We start from the raw sequence: 16,171 nt of genomic DNA on the forward strand, positions 1-16,171 counted from the left end.
TACTATAAATTACAAACATGAGTTAAAATTTATAAATTTAGTATTAAAAATTACAAACATGAGTTATACTTTTTACCAACAACTTTCTTAAAAGTATATATTACTCGTAATACTTGGTTTACTTTTAAGGTATTCCAAACCCTTAAGTTTTACTTCGATTTTCAAAATCGTTTTAATCTTTATTCTCAATTTAAAGTTAAGTTTTAATAAAAGAAATCCGGACTCCGATTTTAAAATCTATGAGTCTACCTGACTTTTGTATTATGTTTCACTCCCCTCTTGTTTTTCACTTTTTCTTTTCTATATTTTCGCATTTTGAGGTGTGCGTTCACTCATGGACGATTTTAAAGGATGATTCATGTCAGCCGACCCAAATCATTTTTGATTAAGGCTCTGATATAATTGTTGTTGAAATCTATAATGCGTTAATCCTAATTGTATTCAACATTTCGATAATTTCACAATTATTCGATTAACCATATTTTGACCCGATCAGAACCTAATACGTTTAACAAGTTCGAATCCATTATTATTGTTGGAAAATCATCCTAGGTGGCACAAATGTGGGACCAAAATGATCTCACATATCCAATAGAAATGAAGTAAAAGATATATGGATATGGCATTAGATAAGGATATGATACTAGCCTATTGATTTCCAAAAATCTAGCACACACTAAAGTTTTAAGTGACCCTCATTAAACAACCACCACATGTACAGAATTGAAATCAAACATAGTAGTATACGTACAAAGTTGTGAATAACGTAACATAATAATTTCATCAAACTTGCTACATTTTATATAGCTTTGCCGGAAAAGTAATGGCAGCAGTCACAACACAAGCTTCAATTGCCGGGTTCCGGCCATGCGCAACGAAAACGAGGTTCTTGACCGGTGCTCCCGGTAAACTTAACAAGGAATGCCCTTTTAGGTTGCCATCAACTTCATCATCTTGCTCATTTAAGGTTGAAGCCAAGAAGGGAGAGTGGTTGCCTGGTCTAGCTTCTCCTAATTACCTTAATGGAAGGTAAACTAATCATTAATCTTCTTGATTATGTCAAAAACATTTAAATTATTAGTGTTACCATCTAGCCAAGAATTTTGGAATTTTTTACCTTATACTATTACAGTATTACCTGTTCGCCCTTGCTGACTTCAAATTCTGGCTCCGCCACTGCTTATATGTACCATGTTTCAGTCTACCAGGAGACAATGGGTTTGATCCCCTGGGACTAGCCGAGGACCCGGAAAACCTAAAGTGGTTCGTGCAAGCAGAGTTAGTCAACGGACGATGGGCAATGCTCGGAGTAGCCGGAATGCTACTACCGGAAGTGTTCACAAAGATAGGAATCATAAATGTGCCAGAATGGTATGATGCAGGAAAGTCAGAGTACTTCGCCTCATCATCAACACTCTTTGTGATAGAGTTCATATTGTTCCACTATGTTGAGATTAGAAGATGGCAAGACATCAAAAACCCTGGAAGTGTTAACCAAGACCCAATCTTCAAGCAATATAGCTTGCCTCCTAACGAAGTCGGTTACCCTGGTGGTATCTTCAATCCTCTTAATTTCGCGCCTACCGTTGAAGCCAAGGAGAAGGAGCTTGCTAATGGTAAGTCTTATAACGCAATTTTCAAACCAGTTTGTTTTTTCAATGCTAGGTAGGAATCGATTAGGAGCCTTTGGCGCTGTTTGGTAAACAACATATTGGCTGAAATTAGTAGATTCCAACCTGAATAGTATGTTGACCAATCAATCTACTAATTTGATGTGTTTGGTAAATGGCATAGCATATTGGCTGGAACCTGGAATCTACTGTTTTTGAATATGTTGCTAGCATATTCAATCTATACATGAAAATGGTATAATTGTCCTATAATCTGCTAATTACCAAACAACTTTTCTTAAATCTGCTAAATTAATCTACATTCAAACCTGAGAAAATCCTTCTGTGTTCTAGCATCCGCTATTATAAATCTGACCCATTTGCCAAACAAGACACTGATTGTTGCCATTTGTGACTTGACAGGGAGATTGGCAATGTTGGCATTCTTGGGATTCTTAATACAACACAATGTGACAGGAAAAGGGCCATTTGAGAACCTTCTGCAGCACATTTCAGACCCATGGCACAACACTATTGTCCAGACTTTCAGTGGAGTTTAGATAGACCATCATATAATCAACGCAAATTCTCATTTACCGCCTTAAATGAAATGCTATGGTATTGAATTTCTGTGATAATTAATGGACTTTCAATGTAACATTACCTCTGTATTTATAATTCATAGCTATGAATCTATGATCATGTAACATTACTATTTGTTCTTACAGATGTACCTATTACACTAAACATCCTGCAAGACAATCTAACAATAACTATAAACGATAAACTTCGTGTAAAGATATGAAAAAATAACATAAATCCAAATTGATTTTCTGTGTAGAGATTTCAAAGTTCAACTGAAACTCTGTGATTCTTATTTACAAGATCAGTCACTCGAAACCTTAACAAAGAATGAGCCTATTCACAGTCAATATGTGTAAAGAATGCACTATAATGTAAGACCTAAACTTTTCCTTTTTATACAATCTTATACTCCGTACTATACAGCTACTACTTCGGGTGAGCCAAAATTATCTGGCATTTCCAGATTTCAGGAATGACTACTTAAGCCTTGATCAGGTTCCATCATGCGCGAATTTGTAAGCATGAAGGAGTTTATGCCTATAATATCCAGTGCAGCTACCATTCTTGATTCTCGGCCGTTGTAATATAATAAAACACATACCGGTTTGATTAGTTAGGCTGCAACAGGAACAAAGAAACTTGTTTAAAGCAGAAGCCTTAAAGATTAGAATGAGGTTAAGGATTTTCCGGGATAAGCAACTGACCTGTGGGTAAGAATTCTCGTGAAAGATAGGAGCGGGACATGGCAAAGCTGTCGGAACCCAAGGTTGAGGTCGTGTATCATAAATAGACCTTGGCAATTCAAAATGACCAAGAATTTGGTAATCCATTGGATTGGCTTGAAAGTTCATCGTGTTATCTGGCATCGTTTTCTTTTCCTCCGGCAAGCTTATATTTCCATAGGGAGAGTATGGATATTGTTCGCCAATTTGAACTCCCATGCACACATTTGCAGCCAGTTCACCTATTGTACCACAATCCTGTCTTGCATTATTGTCGCATTGTCTGGCATGATCCATGTCCGTTTTAACATTATTGGTATAGTACCCAGGATAGCCAGAGAGTGAAGCATCGGAACCACACTTGATATCTCTAGAAGCAGTGAAGCAGTGACTCAAGTCAGATATGAAAGCAGAACAAATAATTAAGCAATCAGTAACATCATCAAAGGAATAGTTTAGGGACTTCACTTGTTCTAACCTTTGCGGCAAAAAATTTGTCTCGTCAGGCAACATCATCTGCTGATTGTCATTACTCGGAAGCCATGATAGCTGCTGGGGTTCTTGCATACTTGTCATCATTAAAGGAAAATGCATTCCATTTTGGAACTGAACAAAACATGAAAAATGTTACAAAACCCCAAGAATGCATATAATCAAATACGGAGTATAAATAGAGAGTCTGTCATTTGGTTGAGATAGTTCTTTACCTGGTTAGTACAGTCTAAGGACGACATAAACTGGTGTTTACCAACATTTTCCTGCAAAATGAAATGGCAAGGACTCGTTATTGCAGCAAAATTTTCAATGACTAAATGATAAACTAAAATAGTAAAACTGATCCATACCTTTTGCAAACGAATTTGGTTAAGTGATTCTCTTATTGACTCTTCCATCCGTTGCAGATGTTCCACATTGTCGATCTTATCAGGATTACTCCAACAGCTTCAAAATACAAATAATATCAATAAAGTCATAAAATTGTTGCATACGCTTTACTTTTATGTATGCACAATGTCTTTTTCTCGACAATACAGCCTATGTCGCTCAAACTCTTCATTACCTTGTGTCCTTTGTCTGACACTACACACCCGGGAATGGGTATCACACTTGCACAGTTCATTTAAGCAAAAAAAAAAATGTTGATTTTCCAAAAGATAGCGGAGCCCTAAATTTGGACCCATATCAATACGTCTATAATGAGTTTGAGCAACGTAGAGTACAACTACATATCTAAATAGAGTTGAAACTTGTCAAGATGTACCTCAGTCGCTTATGTGTGTCAGTAATTTGTGTTTGCAATAATCTTGCTTGGTCAATCAAGTCCTGCATTTCAGAACCCACGGAGAAAATAAACAAAAAGAAAATTGGCTGCTTCAAGTATATTCATTCCCACAGAATGCTGAAAGCAACCATAAATCATACCTCTGCTGTTTGGCTACTGCAAGAGAAAATCAACAGGGGAAAACACAATCAGATGTTTGCAAGTTCTCATTTTTAAGAGATGCGACAGATGAGAAATGCGTACCTTGTACCTACAAAGTCGTCTATATTTACATCATGGTCGAGCTTCTTGAACGTTTTCTTTAGTGCCTGTGATCAGAAGAATTACATGAAGTGTTAGTAAGTTAGATTTATGTCATTCAATCCAGCAGCACAAGAGAAAAAAAAAGAGTGTAATTGGAAGAAGATTTTTGACATGATTCTTACTTCAAGACTCTCCAACTTCCTGTTTCAAAGAAACGCAAAATGTTCAGAAACCACACGTCCGACAATAAATACCTCAAAAATGGAGCTAATCACAGGTAATTAGATAAATCACATACCTTTTTGCCCTTTCTTGAGGAGTAAGCTGAGCAAACATGGTAATGACCTGTTCTAGATTGCTGCAAAAGCAAAGATGACATCATTCCAGAAACATGTAAAACCCGCAATCATAGAACACGACTTTAAACTATATGTTGACGCTGTTGTTAGCGACTGCTTAATATAATGATAAACTGATATGTAACCTGACATGAATGAGAGTTCCATATATATGCTCATAACAAGTTCAGAGGCAGTCATAGTTTCATAATTTGTGATGAATGTCCCTAATAACACCTTACACCATAATTGTGGCAAAAGACTCTGACTCTTATTACGTAACGCTAACATACACACTATCCAGTTAAATTTCTCTTTACCCTTTGTTTTTCCTCCTAACCATTTTACTGTCCAAACAACGGAAACTGCATTCCTGTCTTTTTCTTCCGAATCCCTCCTAAACAACAGACTATGGTGACTTTGGGCTAACACAAGTACACAAAAATCTACGGAAGCTTAATGTTTTATCCTTTAACGTCACTTTATCATCTTCTCATAATTATAATGCAAATGGCAGCTAAGCTAGCCCTTAAAGACGTAAAGTCATCAAATGTTTGTACAGTTGTACTCATGACTTGGGTTCAAAATCGTTCATAATCATTCTTGCACCTAAAATATGATTGAAGATGAACTATGATCATTCTAAATCTTCCAAGACAAACCAATACCTCCTACACTTATAACTTCCTACAGGATACAAGGATTGATCCAGCAAACATAAATGTGAAAACAACAAAGAATTCACAAGTTGACAAATGACGAAATGTACCTACGGTCTCCAAGGTACAATGTAGGCTTCCCTGTAGGAGAGAACATGAGCAAAATAATGTGTATATCACACAAAATGGCCAATTCCTTGGCCTTCTTTATAATGCCGGTGCGCCTTTTCGAATATGTTACTTGCCGATTACTACTACTTTCCAATCTTTTAATCTTCAATTTAACCCTTCCCATTATATAAACCAAAAACCTTTACCTTAGGCCAAGTTATCCCAGGCCAATTAACTTCACAAATTGCTTCCTTTTTGTTATAACTCCTGAAAATAAAACATTATGCAAATCAAAAATTGTATCTTTTGATTTTTTTTACCACAATATAACACCTATATTAAACAACCCATAAACCAAAAATGTTATAACACCTAGATCATCATCAAATAACAACATTACCCCAGTGCCTCAAGGTTCCTGTAAATTGTGGGGTAGGGGTCGGATACATGCAGCCTTATTACCCCTGGTTAAGACTCATAATGATAATTATGTCCAAAATTGCATCAAATGACAGTTACTCCCCAACAACAACAACAACAACAACAAAAGAATGCGAGTCATTTTGTTTTACGACAAAATAAGAGACATACGAGGGAAATTCATCATGGAGTAGAAAAATGAAAATGCATAATCTTTGTTTGATGAACAAATATAAAAAATGAAATTCAAATAAATCATGATTGTTGTTGAGATTCATAATGATTTAACAATGATTGAAGAAGACACCCAAGAAAGAAAAAAATAAATGAAGGGAAAGTTGCAAAAAGTTTGAAGAAATAAAGGGTAACATGCAAAATGCAAAAAACAGAATTTAGGGAACATACCAAAGAAAGGCAAAATTATACCCAAAAAGGGAAAATCCCAGAAAAGGGGAATTGTAAAAATATAAAAACCCAAAAATGGGATGATTAAAAAAACAAGATTAAAAAATAGTTAGAACAAATTAGATGAAGAAATGCATCAAAAAATAAAAAATAAAAAAAAGGGAGAAATGAATGAGGAAAAGGTGACAGGCAGAGCTATGAATCCGGGTTAGGCAGGAGAATGGGAGGTGTTAGAATGCTTATGCGTTGTACGGATTTTCACTTTTTCTTCTCCTTCTTGTCTCTACTGATATGTTACTCCGGCTCTTTTAATTCCCTCGCATACCCGTGTCTAGCACTTAACACTCGAACATGAGTATAACACTTAAACATCTCATTTTAAATCAAAATATACATAATTTTTATTAAAATAATCGTGTTCAACACTTAAATATGTACCCTTGTCGAATACTTTGTCTCCTGTTTTATGGAGGGTAACAAATATAAATTGGAAATAAAAAGGCGTCACCGACCGTTAGACATCAAGTGATATTAAGTTTCAATATTATTTTGTCACATTTAAAAATATACTAAGAACTAATAAGATGACGAACCTTACATAATACGTGTAAAAAAAAAGAGATTTATAGGATAAGCCGGCATTCCCACCTCGATAGATGTGACAAAAGCGAGAGTTAATGCTTTTTGTTTCGACGGAGTAGCTTATTGTATCACCGCCTAAAATCACTAACGGGATGAACATGAAGAGGGATTAGGCAATACTTGAATATACCATCAATTATGCGGGGGTTTCTTAGGAACTGATTCACTTTGCGTAGATTGACAGACGTAGAAAGCATTCCAGTGGTAAATGATTGTTTTTTTAAAAGGATTTCTCGTGACTCACGTGAACAAAGTACATATGAAAGAAGGTGAATGATATCAAGTCTTAGCACCCCCGATGAATTAAATCTGCAAATAAGTCGAACAATAACGATCTAAGTTAATATAGCTCACTCGATGAGTAGGCCAACGAAGAGGTTTATTGATAGAACACAAATTACATGGTTGCCATCAGTCTTTTAAGAGTATGTGATTCGATATAACTTGTCACCAACTATTAAATTGAGGGCGAAGATTGATAAATAAATACTAGAGGTGCTCAAATACAAGATCAGTTGGATACAAACTCGACTCATGTTAAACTTTTTGGCCAAGGACAATCGAGTTACTCGAGAGGACTCGTGAACAATTCTAATTAATACCTACAATTAATTAAAAGAGGTACCAAACTCAACAAAATAATTATCTTATCCATAAAAAAAATGCAATCAAAAAAAGAACCCAGAAGAACTCAAACATCTCCCTCAAGAGGAAGAAGAAGCTCCAAATTAACACCTCCATCAGCTACTAATCTAATTGAACAACAACCAGTAACTGAGCTAATCCCAGAATTTGAAGACCTAAAAATCTCTGAAAACAATCCAAGAAGTTTCCCTTACAATGTGAAGCAACAATGTTGGGAAAAAGCTGATAAAATCAAAGGTAGAGACCCAGATCGTTGGAGAAGGGACCCACTTGGGAATACTATCTTTCGTAAGCTTGTTGGTTGTCCTGGTTGTTTGTGCCATGATTATGATCACATTCTTCCTTACTCTAAGGTGATTGTTTTCCCCCCCTTTTATTTTGAATTTTAGTTGTTGTTGTTGTTATTGATTGTTGGTGTGGCTGCGAGCAGTGACGGAACCAGGATTTGTAGTTAGGGGCGAACCCTTAGTACAATAGGCTAAACTAGAAAAAAGATTGATTCCTTTCCCCTATATATTTGTATACTTGGGTTTTCACTGTTTTGAATTTTAGTTGTTATTGATTGTGACCTTGTGGGTGTGGCTACGAGTTGTGGCAGAACCAGGATTTGTAGTTAGGGGTGGGTGCATTATTAATTAATAGAATTGGGTAAATTTGAAAAGGGTTGAAAATTTTAATTAAAAATCTAATAATCTTGATAACTTAGAGAGACGATCACTGCTAGCCCTTCTTCGTTCCGCCACTGGTGATTGATTAGTATGGTTGGGTGATATCAAATCCTAAGCTTTGATGCCATGATATCATTTTGAATTTTAATTGTTGTTATTGATTGTGGTGGTGGTGATTAACTGTATATGGTACGATGATATAAAGTTTGAACCTTTGATCCTATGAATTACTCCAAGGTCTTCCTTTTTCCCTCTTTTTCTTTGTTTATATGGGTTTCCATTGTTTTTGAAATATAATTGTTTATATTCAGTGTGGTGCTGAATTGGTGATGGTGGCAATGGGGTATGGTTGGATACTTGGATGATATAGAATTTGTTGTTTAAATGATATGAAATTCGATATCGTTTAATGGTCAAATTTGATATCGGTTACCACCAAAGATGAATGGGATATTGTAGATGGGATGGAGGAAGTATTTCATTTTCCCATGTCCTAATCTATTTGGGTTTCCAATTTTTGTAACTTTAGTTATTGATTGTGGGTGTGGTGGGTATGCTGGAATAATATCAAGTTTTATTCTTTGATGCTAGATATAAATTTGATAGATGCGTGTTTGGTCTTGTCGGGTATCCAGTGCTATTTGTGAGGCAGGGATTTCAGAACATTTAGTGTTTGATGTCATTGATGTTTCTGGTATTATTCTAGGCTTTTCACTCTTGCTTGTATAATTGCTCTTTTGATACTACTGGCAACGTTGATGGTTGACGTGGTTCAGTGATAGTTAAGGTTTATGTTGATTACAGGTTCCGATTTTGATGATTAGATTAGGTTCTATTGCTATGATATTGATCATTTTGGATTTCATGATTGACGACCATTGCATATCTACAAGATATACACAAACTGATGTAAAAGCTTGTCATCATTTTTTTACCTTCTTTATTCTGTTTCAATGATTAATTGGTTATTTACTCCTCATATAATTAGTACTCGTATGTTATAGGGCTAAGCTAGATAAACCTATCTGAAAAATACCTAAAAGCGAAAATCTTGCTAAAAACCTATTCAAGTAATGGAAAATGAGAGTTTATAAGGTAGCTGAAATTTAAAGTCCAGGTAACTCCAAGGTATTCGCCAGCCCTTTTTTCGTGTGGTTTTTGGGTTTGATAATAATATGTCAGATTATCACTCTACAAGCTTAGTTTTTGTTATTGTAAGGATTTTGTGTGACTTTAGTCTTTAGATTCATGATTGATAAGTTTATCTCCATTTGTCTTCCTTATTGCAAAGTCCCGTCTCTGTTATTACTTCTTAAGACCCGATTAGGTTTTCTTCAGTTTTATGTCTCGTGTGAAGAAGTCATTTTAACTCAGGTTGATCATCTGCAGTATATGATGCCATTCTTATATGACAATTCCTGCTTGCTGAGCAAATATTGTCTTTTAGATGCCTGATTTTATCGTTACTTCATGAACTGTTGGATGGCTCTTGCCTTTCTTATATGACAATCATGCTTGCTGAGCCAATTATTGTCTTCAGAAGCCTGATTGTGTCATTACCTGCACGAACTCAGTTTCTAATCTCATAAAAGTCACCTGAGTCCAATTGCTGTTGCTTTCAGGGCGGAAAGAGTACTCTGGACAATTGTCAAGTTCTGCAGGTACAAATCCTTTAACACTTTGCACAACATTAAATATAGATTACAGTTTGATCTGCCTTGTTCCACACCTGTGTTTGATAGAGTGTACGCACTAGCAGATTGGCTTTAGCTGTTTGTTCATTTATTGATGGCTGATTGGGTATCTTCTAGACATGACAAAACTGAAGCGGATTGACTTTTACCCATACTGAGCCGAATGATTTGTTAGGTCTAGCGTCTTCGATGATCTTTAACAGATTCTTTTCCTGGATTCAATAATGAATGATTCATCATGTTTTTATTCTTTCAGGCTACTGTAAATCGCTCAAAAGGAAATCGGACTGATATATCTAGAGCTGATCTGATACGAAGGAGCTCTTATTGCCGAGTTTCGGGTACGCTTCTATCTGCTTATGGTAAATTAATTTTTCTCTTATGCAGGGAAAAAGTATGCCTGTAGTGATCTATACTTCCCTAATCATTGTCATTCACTCATCTATGCATCACTACTCTATGATCGAAGTCCTTATTATAGTCTTCAAAGTTATAGTTCGATGTTGAATCTGGTGAATTGACGTAGAAACGCAAAGTCATGACTGTATATTTGCAGGTCGTGACATGGACCTTCTTGAATTATCGGCCTATGGTAATGTTCGTCGAGGAGAAGATTCTGGTGGATGTCGAATCCAATAACAATCATCAATCAATTTATCAAATTTATCAATAGGGTTGTATCCATAGCATTGCCTCGATTTTATGTTGTAAAAGTTTACCTGATTGTATGTTATATTGCACAAATTCCTGTACGAAACGGTCCTATTGAGAGACCAGCCTTGTAGTCAGCATTCCCTTGTTTTTTTTTAGGAGAAAACCCGAAGACTTGCTATAATAAAGATAAGTCAAATAATATAGCATCATTCGCGATCGGCAGAAGATCTCTACCAGTAATCCTAGGATTAATATGAACTAAGGCGTGCGCAACACACTTGTGTTATTGACACGGTTTGTAAAAGACCAAATAGGTTGAAGGGTTCAAATATCTGAACCGACACCCCTATTCTTGAATATTTGGAATGTGTAATGTACTAACGTAGAAGTTCAATCCTTAGGACACCTTTATTTTTGCATAGACTTAGTTTATTTTGTTGTTTTATTGGAAACGAGGGATACACTTAAATAGGGGAGGAACGTTAGTGCTTTTGATCACCAGATTCACAGGTCATTTAGCTGTATCCAGGTTTTCAAGCCGAAATCGTTATGAGCTCAGAATCGTACAATGTGAGTTAAGGGGTGCAGAGTGCGCGTTCACGTATGTGAGAAATAATCAATTCTTACATGAAAAAATCAGATTTTGGGAGACAAAGAAAATCAATAAATTTCCATTAAATAGTCTCTTTATCTTTACCAAGATGAAGAAGGTCTCAACTCTCAACCGTCCTATCTTACGAGGGATTTCGTGTAGCCTATGGTAAGAAAATGGTCAAAATACTCTTAAGGAAAATGTGTTCTACTCCTCCTTGTGATTCGGTTGATAACCAATTGTATATGATCATTATAACTCCTAAGTCCTACCTTATACAATTCATCCAACATTATTTACATTTAATTTAATACGAGTATATCCGTTTTAACCTTACAACGAGTCAAGTTTCATTCTTTTTTTTTTTTTTTTTTTTTTTTGAAATCCCTCCGTAGAGGTTAAACCTTCACTAATAAATCATCAGAAGCAAAAGCGATAATGTTCACCGGGAATCCACTCGACTATTCCCTCTTACCTACGACCCAAGGTGCCAACCGAGCAGTCTCATGAGCAACCTTGTTCGACTCCCTACCGACAAACGACCATTTTACTGAACTAAAAGAATTACAAACAAAAAAAATATCGTCCAAAATGAGATGGAAATCGCTTCGACCGTACTCCCTTGTCTTCAAAGCCTTGATCAAGACTTGGCAGTCGCTCTCCATTATCACATCCCGAAGACCTCGTCTAGCAGCTTCCTTCACACCCATCAGCATCGCCTCCGCTTCCGCTTCCTTAGGCTCTCTGTCCCCTCTTCGTTGCCCCACCACTAGCCATTTTACCTCCCCTATATCGTCCCTACACACGATCCCGAGCCCAACCCCAACACCCTCTTTGACAAAAGCATCGACATTGATCTTAGCCACACCTCCACCCGGTTTTGTCCACCCATCACCCCTTCCTTCTTTACTCCCCTATGTTGCTTGCCCTTTCCCCCCGCCGCTCTCGCCGTCCTCCATCTCCTTACACATATCCACAGTCCTCCTCACCACCTCCCTAATACCCCTATGCTCTTCCTCGAATACCCATTTATTGCGCCTCTCCCACACCGCCCAACAACCAACCATGAACGTGACTCTCTCTCCCTCCTATCTAGCTCTTGCATAACCTTCCATACCCACTCCCCCACCCACTCAATTCCCCCTTCCTTCACACTGCCAAGCGCCAGCCCTTCCCATAACCCTCCCAATCCCCCCACAATCCCGTATCATGTGAATATGGGTCTCAACTTCCACAAGACATACCGGGCATCTGTCCTCCGAGCTCGAAACCCGCCTAGCAATGTTACTCTTAGTCGCCAAAGCCTCGTTGCATAGCTGCCACATAAAAGATTTAATACGCGGCAACACCGGGGTGCTCCAGATCATGTTCCAAAACCTTCGCTCCTCGTCACTAGAGGACACAGATGGCAGCTCCTACTCCTCCCTTGTAAGCAATCGGTATGCATCCATCCTTTTCCGGGTCCCAACACCAGCTATCAACCGGCCTATTCTCGCTTATTCTAATCTTCATTATTCGCTCCTACTCAAAGGGGAGGAATAGACTTCTTAGCGGATGCAGGTTATATCTCCTACCACTACCATCCATCAGTTCCGCCACCACCATATCAACATCAGCTTGTCCTCTTGGCGAAAGAACTCGTCGTGTTTGGGTCCTTGGCATCCAAGGGTCCTTCCACACTCTAGTGCTAAGCCCATCACCCACCCTTCTTCGCACTCCCTTAAGAACCACCTCCCTAGCCTCCTATATACCCCGCCATGTGTAACTCGGATTGCTCCCCAAATCCGCGTTCATAAAAGACCCACTCGCACAGTACTTACCAAGTAATACCCGAGCCATCAAGCACTCCCTATTAGTAAGCAATCGCCACGCCTGTTTCCCGAGCAGCGCCATATTGAACTTGTGTAAATCCCGAAAGCCCAACCCTCCACGACACTTAGGAGCACATAACTTCCTCCACGCTATCCAAGGGATCTTCCGTTTTCCATCTTTCGAGCCCCACCAGAAACCCGATATAAGAGACCTCAAACTATCACAAAAGTTCATAGGTAGCTTGAACACACTCATAGCATATGTAGGGATAGATTGGGCAACCGCCTTAATCAATACCTCCCTCCCCGCTTTCGAGAGCAATAATCCCCGCCATCCTTGAAGTTTTTTCGATAGTTTATCCCGGATAGTATTGGTGATGTTTCTCTTCGAGTGCCCTACCGAAGTGGGCAAGCCCAGATACTTCTCTTGTTCCATAACCTCTCGAACCCCAAGTCGATTAGCAATCTTCGTCCTCCTCCCCCCATTAACACACTTGCTGAACGATATAGTGGTATTTTCGAGGCTTACCAACTGCCCTGGCCCCTGCTCATATCGATGGAGAATCTCACGAACCTTCTCGCCCTCACTCACATTTGCTCGCGTAAAAATGATACTATCGTCTGCAAAAAATAAGTGAGATACCATAGGAGCTCTAACAGCCACCCTCACTCCATGAATAGCCCCGTTTTCCATCGCCCTCCTCAATTCACCCGACAACACCTCCGCACAAAGAATAAAAAGGTAAGGTGATAGAGGGTCACCTTGTCTAAGTCCTCGCCGTGGATGGAAGATTTCTGACGGTATCCCATTTATCATAACTGAGAAAGAAACCGTCCTCACACACTGCATCACCCGACCGACCCATAGCTCATCGAGACCCATCCGTAGCATCACCCTTTCAAGGAAGTTCCACTCGACCCGATCATAGGCCTTGGACATATCTAATTTCAAGGCCATATGCCCCTCTCCTCGTCTCGTATTCTTCATGTAATGAAATAATTCAAAGGCCACAAGCACGTTGTCGGTGATCAATCTTCCAGGAATAAAGGCACTCTGATTTTCCGACACAATATCCCCTAAGAAGCGCTTCAACCTATTAGCAAGAACCTTAGATACTAATTTGTAAATCACATTGCAAAGGCTTATAGGGCGAAAATCAACCATCTTATCGGGTGCTTTCTTCTTCGGGATTAAAACAATGAAGGTTCTATTGATCTCCTCCGAAACCGGTCCACCCTTTAAAATATTAAGAACTGTGTGGAGAACCAAATGACCCACAATATGCCAATATGTTTGATAGAAAAGCGCATTCATACCGTCCGGTCCTGACGCCTTTAGAGGGTGCATTTGAGCCAGAGCATCAACAACCTCAGCTTCACTATACTCGTTGCTTAGAATAGCATTCATATCCGGGGTCACCCTTCCCGCCACACAGTCAAAAAGCTCATTATCCATCGGTGGGTTAGAAGACGTAAACAGCGCCTGAAAGTAGTCGTTAGCCACCCCTGCAATAGCCTGATCACCAACCCGCACCTGCCCCGATTCATCAACGAGCTTAGCAATGAAATTCTTCTTCCGTCTTTCACCTGCTTTCCGATGGAAAAATTTCGTGTTTTTGTCTCCATCTTTTAGCCACAAAGCCCTGGACCGCTGTCTCCAAAAAATCTCCTCTTGACGTAGCAGCATACTAATCTCCTTCATCACCCATTTCCTTTCCGACACAGCTTCACTCGTTCTCGGCCCCTCATTAAGGCTAACCAGCCTCTTCCTCTTCTTATTAATGTCCTTTACAATCTTACCAATACTCACCTCCTTCCACTTGTGTAATTCCTTGGCACAGTTGCTCAAGCTCGAGAAAATATCGCCCTGCCCATCGTTCCATGCTCCACTGATCATGTCCTCACACCCTTCCTCTCCCACCCAAATTTCCTCAAACCGGAACAAATGTTACCACCCCTCAGTCCTCTCTTCACGGCAATTAAGAACAAGTTTGATCGGGCAGTGGTCCGACCACTCTCGGCACAAATGCTTAAGTCTAGCAAAAGGAAACAATTCTCTCCATGGCTCGTTAGCCAGTGCCCTATCGATTCTACTCAGTCGATTATCCGCGCCCGCTTGTCCATTATCAAATGTATAATCATAGCCTTCATATGGAATATCACAAAGCCCACATTCGTCTATCACATCCCGGAAATTGTTCATTTTCCATTGAGCTCGCTCCCCACTTTTCATTTCTGTCGAAAAAAAGGACCTCATTAAAGTCCCCTAAACATACCCATGCACCTTGGTTTTGCGACGCAAGAATCCTAAGTTGTTGCCAGGATAAATGTCTCTCCGCGACCGTCGGCCACCCATAGAACCCGGTAACTCGCACTTGTTTCCCTTCCATTTCCACATCAAAATCCATATAATGGATGGTAGCAGAACTCATCACGCAGCCCACCTCCTTCCGCCATAGAAACGCCAAGCCACCCGACCTTCCCACACTATCTACAGCCAAGCACTCATAACCCACAAATTGTCTAGCCCGTTTTCGCATATCACGACTACTCAATTTAGTTTCACATAAAAATATAGTAGCCGGGGCCTCCCGTCGGATAAGGTTCCGAAGACCGCCTACTGCATCGGGGTTGCCCAGCCCCCTGCAGTTAAGGCTCAAGCAACTCATTGGGCCCGGCGGGGCTGACTCGAATCAGCCTCCGCCTCAGATATATGCACATCCCTATGATCAATAGCCCTCTTCTTATTCACTGCTTGACTCAATCCCACCTCCTCTCGATCCCGCTTGTTATATTCATTCAAATCTGTACTCACCCTATCCATACTCCCCCCCTGTCCCTCTCAAAACGTCTCCAAGTTTGATAGGCTTATCGCGTACCTATGCAAAGATAAATTCCCTAAACACAAATAAATGTAGTAATAGGGGTCGAACCACAAGGAAACGGGAATTACGTTGTGAATTGCTATGGGTAGATTTTTATCAGGGTCGATTTCGTTTTTGGTTTGACTTGGTTGTTTGATTGACTAATAAAACTATGATGTGAATTATATGATTAAAAGGGAGCCTAAGGGGTTCGGGTCACACATGC

The 16,171-nt window shown here is 39.1% G+C and overlaps 3 protein-coding genes across 5 annotated transcripts; 2 read left to right on the forward strand and 1 right to left on the reverse strand.

Annotated features, from left to right (window-relative positions):
• Positions 1-660: 660 nt before the first annotated feature.
• On the forward strand, positions 661-2,322 carry LOC141653185 (chlorophyll a-b binding protein 4, chloroplastic). Its single transcript, XM_074460866.1, has 3 exons — positions 661-1,029; positions 1,201-1,616; positions 2,034-2,322. The coding sequence occupies exons 1-3, from the start codon at positions 824-826 to the stop codon at positions 2,168-2,170; spliced, it is 759 nt and encodes a 252-aa protein (XP_074316967.1). The 5' UTR covers positions 661-823; the 3' UTR covers positions 2,171-2,322.
• A 79-nt stretch (positions 2,323-2,401) lies between these two features.
• Positions 2,402-6,654, reverse strand: LOC141653184 (agamous-like MADS-box protein AGL65). 2 transcript variants are annotated; one of them, XM_074460864.1, is made up of 12 exons: positions 5,951-6,654; positions 5,550-5,817; positions 4,741-4,800; positions 4,625-4,643; positions 4,443-4,507; positions 4,340-4,355; positions 4,179-4,240; positions 3,763-3,859; positions 3,625-3,675; positions 3,396-3,523; positions 2,900-3,287; positions 2,402-2,813 (listed from the first exon to the last, which is right to left on the reverse strand). In XM_074460864.1, exons 2-12 carry the CDS (start codon positions 5,732-5,734, stop codon positions 2,805-2,807), a joined length of 1,080 nt encoding a protein of 359 aa, XP_074316965.1. In that variant the 5' UTR covers positions 5,735-5,817; positions 5,951-6,654; the 3' UTR covers positions 2,402-2,804. The 2 variants fall into 2 exon arrangements, with proteins under 2 accessions (XP_074316965.1, XP_074316966.1); XM_074460865.1 differs by having other exon boundaries at positions 6,376-6,527.
• Positions 6,655-7,570: 916 nt separating this feature from the next.
• On the forward strand, positions 7,571-11,082 carry LOC141653183 (uncharacterized). 2 transcript variants are annotated; one of them, XM_074460862.1, is made up of 4 exons: positions 7,571-8,015; positions 9,953-9,991; positions 10,281-10,365; positions 10,581-11,082. In XM_074460862.1, the coding sequence occupies exons 1-4, from the start codon at positions 7,680-7,682 to the stop codon at positions 10,661-10,663; spliced, it is 543 nt and encodes a 180-aa protein (XP_074316963.1). In that variant the 5' UTR covers positions 7,571-7,679; the 3' UTR covers positions 10,664-11,082. The 2 variants fall into 2 exon arrangements, with proteins under 2 accessions (XP_074316963.1, XP_074316964.1); XM_074460863.1 differs by lacking the exon at positions 7,571-8,015 and adding an exon at positions 8,951-9,239.
• The last annotated feature ends 5,089 nt before the right edge of the window (positions 11,083-16,171 follow it).

Source organism: Silene latifolia, chromosome 4, assembly GCF_048544455.1.
Source record: "Silene latifolia isolate original U9 population chromosome 4, ASM4854445v1, whole genome shotgun sequence".
Taxonomy (NCBI): Eukaryota; Viridiplantae; Streptophyta; class Magnoliopsida; order Caryophyllales; family Caryophyllaceae; genus Silene; species Silene latifolia.